The sequence below is a fragment of the Trachypithecus francoisi genome, unplaced genomic scaffold, assembly GCF_009764315.1.
Source record: "Trachypithecus francoisi isolate TF-2019V2 unplaced genomic scaffold, Tfra_2.0 Lachesis_group5, whole genome shotgun sequence".
NCBI lineage: Eukaryota > Metazoa > Chordata > Mammalia > Primates > Cercopithecidae > Trachypithecus > Trachypithecus francoisi.
The window spans coordinates 148,939,769-148,949,104 of record NW_022681470.1 but is presented as its reverse complement, the minus strand read 5'-3'; the positions used below and the strand labels follow the sequence as shown (position 1 = coordinate 148,949,104).

At 63.1% G+C, this 9,336-nt stretch overlaps 1 protein-coding gene across 1 annotated transcript; it reads left to right on the top strand.

The window, feature by feature from the left end:
* Positions 1 to 254: 254 nt before the first annotated feature.
* Positions 255 to 9,327, top strand: GRIN3B (glutamate ionotropic receptor NMDA type subunit 3B). The gene is made up of 8 exons (XM_033197601.1): positions 255 to 716; positions 3,249 to 3,841; positions 4,637 to 5,669; positions 8,010 to 8,155; positions 8,243 to 8,358; positions 8,532 to 8,683; positions 9,007 to 9,171; positions 9,253 to 9,327. Exons 1-8 carry the CDS (start codon positions 291 to 293, stop codon positions 9,325 to 9,327), a joined length of 2,706 nt encoding a protein of 901 aa, XP_033053492.1. The 5' UTR covers positions 255 to 290.
* Positions 9,328 to 9,336: the final 9 nt, after the last annotated feature.

Genomic DNA, 9,336 nt, shown 5'->3' with positions numbered 1-9,336 from the left:
CTTTCCTGGCACCTCCATTCCATCTGAGGCCTGAATCAGAGCAGGGATGGGCAGTGGTTAGGCGTCCCCAGCCCTCGCCAAGTGAGGCCCGCAAGCAACCATTGGGAGGCTCTATTCCCCGCCCTCCCCACTCCGGGCAAGGCGCGTCCCACTCCCCCGCGCGGTTGCTGGGAACCACAAGGCGTCCTGGGCGGGGTGCGGAGGGCGCGTCGGAACCTGGCCGGGCCCCTCCTCCCGCGCCGTGGTCCGGGCGGCTGAGCCCCGTGGCGAGCAGCGCCGACAACTTTGCGATGGAGTTTGTGCGGGCGCTGTGTCTGGGCCTGGCGCTGGCGCTGGGGCCGGGGTCCGCGGGGGGCCACCCGCAGCCGTGCGGCGTCCTGGCGAGCTTGGGGGGCTCCGTGCGCCTGGGCGCCCTCCTGCCCCGCGCGCCTCTCGCCCGCGCCCGCGCCCGCGCCGCCCTGGCCCGGGCAGCCCTGGCGCCGCGGCTGCCGCACAACCTGAGCTTGGAGCTGGTGGTCGCCGCGCCCCCCGCCCGCGACCCCGCCTCGCTGGCCCGCGGCCTGTGCCAGGCTCTGGCGCCTCCGGGCGTGGCGGCCCTGCTCGCCTTTCCCGAGGCTCGGCCAGAGCTGCTGCAGCTGCACTTCCTGGCGGCCGCCACCGAGACCCCCGTGCTCAGCCTGCTGCGGCGGGAGGCGCGCGCGCCCCTCGGAGCCCCGGTACGCGGGACGCCCGGAGTCAGGATGTGGAGGACCCGGGGCGGGGGCGGGAGCCCCGGGGACACCCGGAGTCAGGATGGGAGTGCCGGGACTACGCAGGGAAGGGGGATCCCGGGACGCTAGACGGGCCCCAGGGCTCAGGGATGGGGAAGACCCGGGTGTCCTCGGAGCAAGGAAACCGGAACCCAGAGGCAGAGACCCAGGGGCAGGGACCTAGACGCGGGGTTGAGAGCCCCAGGGACGCCCCTGGAACACCCCTGCAGACCCTTCCCAGCACCCCTGGAACGCCCCTGCAGACCCTTCCCAGCGCCCTAGTGATGGAGACCCGGCCACTGTGGCCTCTGCCCCTTCCTTGCCCAGGCCCCTTCCCTCCTTGCCCACAGACCCTTCCCTGGTCCCTGGGACCTCCTGGTCCCCACCCGGCTCTGGGTGGCTGGGCTGGAGGACAGGCGGTCTCCCTCCTCACTCTAGGGGTGCAGTTTCGGGGTCTGCAGGTCTGGATCTCCCTCCTTCCAGAATTCTCCCCTTTCCCTCCCAGAGGCCTCCAAGATCCCAGAGCAACCCCCGCCATTCCAACCCCGACTCCATTACCAACTCCCACCCCACCCCCCCCCCCCACCCCAGGCAGCCTTCAAGTTCCTCCCTTCTAATCCCATCCCAGGCCCAGATCCCGGGAGCAAACGGAAGAAGAAGAGAAGGGCGGTTGACTGGGTTCTGGGGACCCTGTTGTTCCCCCCAGCAGGGCTCACTGCGCCCCAGATAATAAACCCCCTCCCATCGCCTAGCAAGGAAGTCCCAGCTCCAGACATGGGGCCTGGCTGAGCTCTATGGCCCAGCGCCCCTCCTTCCCAACCCACGCAGGAGCCCCTGCAGCCCCTCCCTCTCCTCAGGGAGGGAGACCCTGACGCTAGAGGGAGAGTCTCTTAACCCAGCTCTCCAGGTGTCAAGGGGACCCCTGTCCCCCACCACCCTAGGCTGCTGGGAGACGCAGGGCTCAAACCCAGGCCTGGGGCGCCCTCTGCTGCCGCCGCCAGGAGCTGCACCGCTGCAGGCCGGGGCGTGGGACCGACCCAGCGTCTTAGGGACTGGCTTGGCCCCCTGGGGACTGAGCCGCATCCCAAGCCCATCCTCCAGCGCTGGGCACCCTGCTTCCACCCTGGGAAGCGCCCTGCCCACCCGAGGGGACTGGCAAAGCTCTCCCACCTTAAATGCACTAAGTTAAATCCAGGACCCGATGTGGTGGCTGGCGCCTGGAATCCCAGCACTTTGGGAGGCCGAGGTGGGAGGACAGCTTGAGCTCAGGAGTTTGAGACCAGCCTGGGCAATGTGGCGAGACCCCATCTCTACAAAAAAATACAAAAATCAGGTGGGCGTGGTGGTGGGCGCCTGTAATCCCAGCTACTCAGGAGGTTGAGGTGGGAGGATCACTTGAGCCTGGGAGGCAGAGGTTGCAATGAGCGGTGATGGCACCACTGCACTCCAGCCTGAGCAACAACCCAGCACTGTCTACAAAATATATATATATATAATATATATATTATATATATATATTTTATATATTATGTATATACAGGCTGGGTGCAGTGGCTCACGCCTGTCATCCCAGCACTTTGGGAGGCCAAGGCAGGCGGATCATGAGGTCAGGAGATCAAGACCATCCTGGCGAACACGGTGAAACCCTGTCTTTACTAAAAATACAAAAAAATAAAAAATAAAAAGAGCCGGGCGTGGTGGCGGCGCCTGTAGTCCCAGCTACTCAGGAGGCTGAGGCAGGAGAATGGCGTGAACCAGGAGGTGGAGCTTGCAGTGAGCCAAGATCATGCCACTGCACTCCAGCCTGGGTGACAGAGCCAGACTCCATCTCAAAAAAAAAAAAAAATCCAGGAGAACTTCCTGGATGGCACTGGGCACAAGGGGGCCCCTCAGCCCTCCATGTGCCTGGCATGGGGCAGTAATGTATGAAAAGGCTGCTAGGGGAAGCTACCTGGTTTGGCCCTAAACACAAGGCCATCACTGGGCTCACCTTTATGGACCATGGCTCTTGGCCCTAGAGGGGTTCCCAGGCAAGTGGGTGCCACGTGAGGTCAGGACTGTAAAGGAATCAGGAAGGGAACTGAGGCTGGAGGAGTTCCAAGCTGGAGCCTGGGCTCTGCCTGGAGGATGGAGAAGTCTGAATAGAGGAGGAGCAATGTGTTGGGGTTTTGAAGGATGTGTAGGAGTTGGTGGGCATACAGGGAGAAAGGTATTCCATCTGGGGAATGGCACACGCAAAAACACACACACACACACACACACACACAAACACCAAGTGGGCCCAAGACAAGGGTAGGTGGAGCCAAGAGAGGCTGAGTTTTGTGGGGATGGTGATGGGGAGCCATGGAAGTGTTTAGAGCAGGGCTGGGGCTGGGGGGAGGTGGAGGGGAGGTATAGCCATCCAGCTGGCGTCTACTTCCGGATCACCCACTGCTGGAGTGGGAAGGGTTTTGTGGGGGTGGAGGTCGTCAACCCTAACTGTGGCCACCCCTCTCCCAGAACCCATTCCACCTGCAGCTGCACTGGGCCAGCCCCCTGGAGACGCTGCTGGATGTGCTGGTGGCAGTGCTGCAGGCGCACGCCTGGGAAGACGTCGGCCTGGCCCTGTGCCGCACCCGGGACCCCGGCGACCTGGTGGCCCTCTGGACAAGCCGGGCTGGCCGGGCCCCACAGCTGGTCCTGGACCTAAGCCAGCGGGACACAGGAGATGCAGGACTGCGGGCACGCCTGGCCCCGATGGAGGCACCAGTGGGGGGTGAAGCACCAGTACCCGCGGCGGTCCTCCTTGGCTGCGACGTTGCCCGCGCCCGTCGGGTGCTGGAGGCCGTACCTCCCGGCCCCCACTGGCTGTTGGGGACGCCACTGCCACCCAAGGCCCTGCCCACCGCAGGGCTGCCGCCAGGGCTGCTGGCGCTGGGTGAGGTGGCACGACCCCCGCTGGAGGCTGCCATCCATGACACTGTGCAGTTGGTGGCCCGAGCGCTGGGCAGTGCAGCCCACGTGCAGCCAGAGCGTGCCCTCCTCCCAGCCGCAGTCAACTGCGGGGACCTGCAGCTGGCTGGGCCTGAGTCTTCCGGGCGCTTCTTGGCACGGTGAGTGGGAACCCTGCTTCCCTTAGGAGGGTGTCCAGGTCACAGAGTCTGCACTGCCCATGGATCACAAAAGGCAACATGAGGCCGGGCGCGGTGGCTCACGCCTGTAATCCCAGCACTTCGGGAGGCCGAGGCGAGCCAATCACTTGAGCTCAGGAGTTTGAGACCAGCCTGGCCAACGTGGTGAAACCCCATCTCTACAAAAAAAAAAAAAAAAACAGAAAAAATTAGCCGGGCATGGTGGCACACACCTGTAGTTCCAGCTACTCAGGAGGCTGAAGTGAGAGAATCACTTGAGTCTGGGAAGTCCAAGCTGCAGTGAGCTGAGATCACACCACTGCCCTCCAGCCTGGGCGACAGAGACCCTGTCTCAAACACACACAGTCAGGATGCTTTGCTGATAGATGTCTTAGGTCCACAGAAGCAGTGCCCACCTGGGGAACTGTCTCAGGGAGAGAACCAGCTGAACTAGGAGGGAGGGAACGGGTCTCTGGCCGAGCCCTGGGGGAGTTCCTGAGAATGAACAACTCCTGGAAACAGGTGACCCCAGCTGGGCGCGTATGTGTCCGTCACTGACTTCAGGCGTGGCGTATGTGGGGTGGGGGTAGAGCCACGGCATCCAGGCATGGATGCCCTGGCATCAAAGGGTTAGGCTTGGGCACACCAGGAATGTCCACGTTTGTCCTCATGATATGGACGGGGTGCCCAGTGGGAATTGGGCATGTGCTGGGCAGGGGTGAGGGGATGGAAGGGTCTGAACTTTGACACCTGACATCCCCCCTGCCCTATCCCTAGGTTCCTGGCCAACACGTCCTTCCAGGGCCGCACAGGCCCCGTGTGGGTGACAGGCAGCTCCCAAGTACACATGTCTCGTCACTTTAAGGTGTGGAGCCTGCGCCGGGACCCACGGGGCGCCCCAGTCTGGGCCACGGTGGGCAGCTGGCGGGACGGCCAGCTGGACTTGGAACCGGGAGGTGCCGCTGCAAGGCCCCCACCCCCACTGGGTGCCCAGGCCCGGCCCAGGCTGCGTGTGGTAACCCTGGTGGAACACCCATTTGTGTTTGCCCGTGATCCGGACGAAGACGGGCAGTGCCCCGCAGGGCAGCTGTGCCTGGACCCCAGCACCAACGACTCGGCCACCCTGGACGCACTGTTCGCCGCACTGGCCAACGGCTCAGTGCCCCGTGCCCTACGCAAGTGCTGCTATGGCTACTGCATTGACCTGCTGGAGCGGCTGGCGGAGGACACGCCCTTCGACTTCGAGCTGTACATCGTGGGTGACGGCAAGTACGGTGCCCTGCGGGATGGCCGCTGGACTGGCCTGGTCGGGGACCTGCTGGCCGGCCGGGCCCACATGGCGGTCACCAGCTTCAGCATCAACTCCACCCGCTCACAGGTGGTGGACTTCACCAGCCCCTTCTTCTCCACCAGCCTGGGCATCATGGTGCGGGCACGGGACACGGCCTCACCCATCGGTGCCTTTATGTGGCCCCTGCACTGGTCCATGTGGCTGGGCGTCTTTGCGGCCCTGCACCTCACCGCACTCTTCCTCACCCTGTACGAGTGGCGCAGCCCCTACGGCCTCACGCCGCGTGGCCGCAACCGCAGCACCGTCTTCTCCTACTCCTCAGCCCTCAACCTCTGCTACGCCATCCTCTTCGGACGCACCGTGTCCAGCAAGACGCCCAAGTGCCCCACGGGCCGCCTGCTCATGAATCTCTGGGCCATCTTCTGCCTGCTGGTGCTGTCCAGCTACACGGCCAACCTGGCTGCCGTCATGGTCGGGGACAAGACCTTTGAGGAGCTGTCGGGGATCCACGACCCCAAGGTGGGTGGCCTCGGGGGGCTGGGGGTGGCCTCGGGTTGGGCTGCACAGGGCAGGGGTGGTCAGCTGGGCATGGAGGATGTCCACTAGGCCAACTCTGTCCCAAGAGACATTTATTCAATTATGTATTTATTTAAAGAAAAATGGCTGGGCACAGTGGCTCACGCCTGTACTCCCAGCACTTTGTGAGACCAAGGCAGGCAGATCACCTGAGGTCAGGAGTTCGAGATCAGCCTGGCCAACATGGTGAAATCCCATCTTTACTAAAAGATGCAAAGAATTGACTGAGCATGGGGGCGGGCACCTGTAATCCCAGCTACTCAGGAGGCTGAGGCAGGAGAATCACTTGAACCCGGGAGACAGAGGTTGTGGTGAGTCAAGATGGCACCACTGCACTCCAGCCTGGGTGACTGAGCAAGAGTCCGTCTCAAAAACCAAAAAGCAGCCGGACGCGGTGGCTCACTCCTGTAATCCCAGCACTTCGGGAAGCTGAGGCGGGCAGATCACAAGGTCAGGAGATCGAGACCATCCTGGCGAACACAGTGAAACCCTGTTCTACTAAAAATACAAAAAATTAGCCAGGCGTGGTGCTGGGCGCCTGTAGTCCCAGCTACTGGGGAGGCTGAGGCAGGAGAATGGCGTGAACCCGGGAGGCGGAGCTTGCAGTGAGCTGAGATCCGGCCACTGCACTCCAGCCTGGGCGACAGAGTGAGACTCCGTCTCAAAACAAAAACAAAACAAAAATCACAGAGATGGGGGCTGGCTATGTTGTTCAGGCCAGTCTCAAATGTCAGGGCTCAAGCAATTCTCCCACCTTGACCTCCCAAAGTGCTGGGATTATAGGCGTGAGCCACCACACTGAGCCTATTTTTCTTTTCTTTTTTTGAGACAGATCTTGCTCTGTCACCCAGGCCGGAGTGCAGTGGCACGATCTCAGCTCACTGCAATCTCTGCCTCCTGGGCTCAAGCGATTCTCCTGCCTCAACCTCCCAAGTAGCCGGGATTACAGGTGCCCGCCACCATGCCTGGCTTTTGTATTTTTAGTAGAAACATGGTTTCACCATGTTGGCCAGGCTGGTCTCAAGCTCCTGACCTTGTGATCCTCCTGCTTCGGCCTCCCAAGTGTTGGGATTACAGGCGTGAGCCGCCGCACCGGGCCTATTGTCTTTTTTTTTTTTTTTGAGACGGAGCCTCGCTCTGTTGCCCAGAACTGGAGTGCAGTGGCCGGATCTCAGCTCACCGCAAGCTCCACCTCCCAGGTTCAAGCGATTCTCCTGCCTCAGCCTCCCATAGTGCTGGGATTAGGTGTGAGCCACTGTGCCCAGCCTCCCCTCGTAATTTATTGGCAAAATCGGGTTTTCTGCCCCGTAGTGTCTCTGAACCTTTGGATCTGCCCAGTGGTGTCCCCGGGGGTGCCTGGCCTGCTCCCCAGCCCCTGGTATTCCCTGTGAAACGGTAGTAAAGCATAGATGCCATGCTGTCGGGTGAGCTGACCGCTCCCGGCAGCTCCTCCAATGTAAACGCTGCACAGCCAAGCATAGACAGAGTGTTTTCATCATCTGGAAAGTTCCATCAGATGCTGCTGACCTAAAGGCACAATGGGATCCAAGTTTGGGTTTTTGGTGGTGCTGGAGTCCTGTGGGGAGGCCTTGGCGGGTGTGACCTCAGCAGCCAGACCCACCTTCTCATGAGAGGTCTGCACCAGGTTACCCTGGCAGCTGTAGGGAGAACAGACCGCGGGTGGTGCGGGGAGGACCCGCGGAGGGGCCTGGGCTGGTCCAGGAGGATGATGGGGAAGGAGGCTGGGATCCATACTGGGCCCCAGTCTAGGTGGGAGCCGTGGAGGGGTGAGCAGTGTGCTGAGGGTGGAGCCCCCAGGGTTTTCGGAGAAACAGGGTGTCAGAAGCAGTGAGGACAGAGCTGCCTCCGCCGAGGGTGTGAAGAGCCAGAGTGGGGGCAGACCAGGAGTGAGGTCACGGACGTGTTAGAGTGGGGCTCCTGTGGGACCCCGAGGGGAGAGGCAGAGGAGGTGGTAGGATAGGCTTCGAACCCAGGGCGAGGTCCAGGTGGAGATGGACCTGCCGGCGTTTAGAACAGAGGGTCTCCACTCGGGTTGATCCTGCCCCCCTCCCGGCCCCAGGGGACCCTGGACAGTGTCTGTCTGGAGACAGCTGTGGTTGTCACGCCTGGGGTGTGCTCTGGGCATGGAGTGGGTGGAGGCCAGAAATGCAGCCTCAGCGCCCTGCAGTGCCCAGGACGGCCCCACCCCGGAGAACGGCGCGCCCCTCAATGGTCAGGAGTCCTGAGGGGCTGGCAGAGGCGCTGACGGGGTCCCCCGCGCAGCTGCACCACCCGGCTCAGGGCTTCCGCTTCGGCACCGTGTGGGAGAGCAGCGCGGAGGCGTACATCAAGAAGAGCTTCCCCGAGATGCACGCGCACATGCGGCGCCACAGTGCGCCCACCACGCCCCACGGCGTGGCCATGCTCACGTGAGCTCGGGCGCAAGGTGGGGCGGGGGCGTGGCATGGGCAGGGCATGGGCGGGGCGACGGCTGACCCCGCTCCCGGCCCCCGCAGGAGCGACCCCCCCAAGCTCAACGCCTTCATTATGGACAAGTCGCTCCTGGACTACGAGGTCTCCATCGACGCCGACTGCAAACTGCTGACCGTGGGCAAGCCCTTCGCCATCGAGGGTGAGAGGCACCTGGGCGGGGCAGGGCGGGGCGCCGGGGTCTCTGGGGACCTCCTGGGGGCAGTGGGGAGCCACGGAGGGTTTGAGATGGGAAGAGGCGCAGTCTCACGTGTGCGGGCAGAGTTCTCCTGGGGCTGTCCCACCTAGCCCCACCGCCCGGCCCCGCGCCCCCAGGCTATGGGATCGGACTGCCCCAGAACTCGCCGCTCACCTCCAACCTGTCCGAGTTCATCAGCCGCTACAAGTCCTCCGGCTTCATTGACCTCCTCCACGACAAGTGGTACAAGATGGTGCCTTGCGGCAAGCGGGTCTTTGCGGTTACAGAGGTGGGGCAGGGCCCGGGACAGAGGGTGGGGGTGGGAGTGGGCGTGGGGGGCCCTGAGCCTTGTCTGAGGTGACCAACCCCGTGCTTATTCCCCAGACGTGCGTTTGTCCCCTTCTGCGCACTTCTATTTGCCCTACAAAACCCCAGCTCCAGTGCCCCCTCCTCCATGAAACCTCACTCCCCCAGCCATGGAGTCCCTGCCTCCCAGCCTGGCTCCACTGCCCCAGACCCCTCTCTCTGGCCCAAACTGTTCTCCCCCAGTTCAAGGTTCCCCAGGGGCCTGCCATTACGTGACCGTGAGGGGCTCCTGCTGTGCTGCCCCAGACCCTGCAGATGAGCATCTCTCACTTCTCGGGCCTCTTCGTGTTGCTGTGCCTGGGCCTGGGCAGCGCTCTGCTCAGCTCGCTGGGCGAGCACGCCTTCTTCCGCCTGGCACTGCCGCGCATCCGCAGGGGAAGCAGGCTGCAGTACTGGCTGCACACCAGCCAGGTGGGGACCGGGCGGGCGGCGGGCGGAGGGCGGCCCCACCACCCCCGCCTCCTCGCCAACCGGGTCTGTCTGGGGTTTTAGAAAATCCACCGCGCCCTCAACACGGAGCCGCCAGAGGGGTCGAAGGAGGGGACGGCAGAGGCGGAGCCCAGGTAAGTGGTGTAA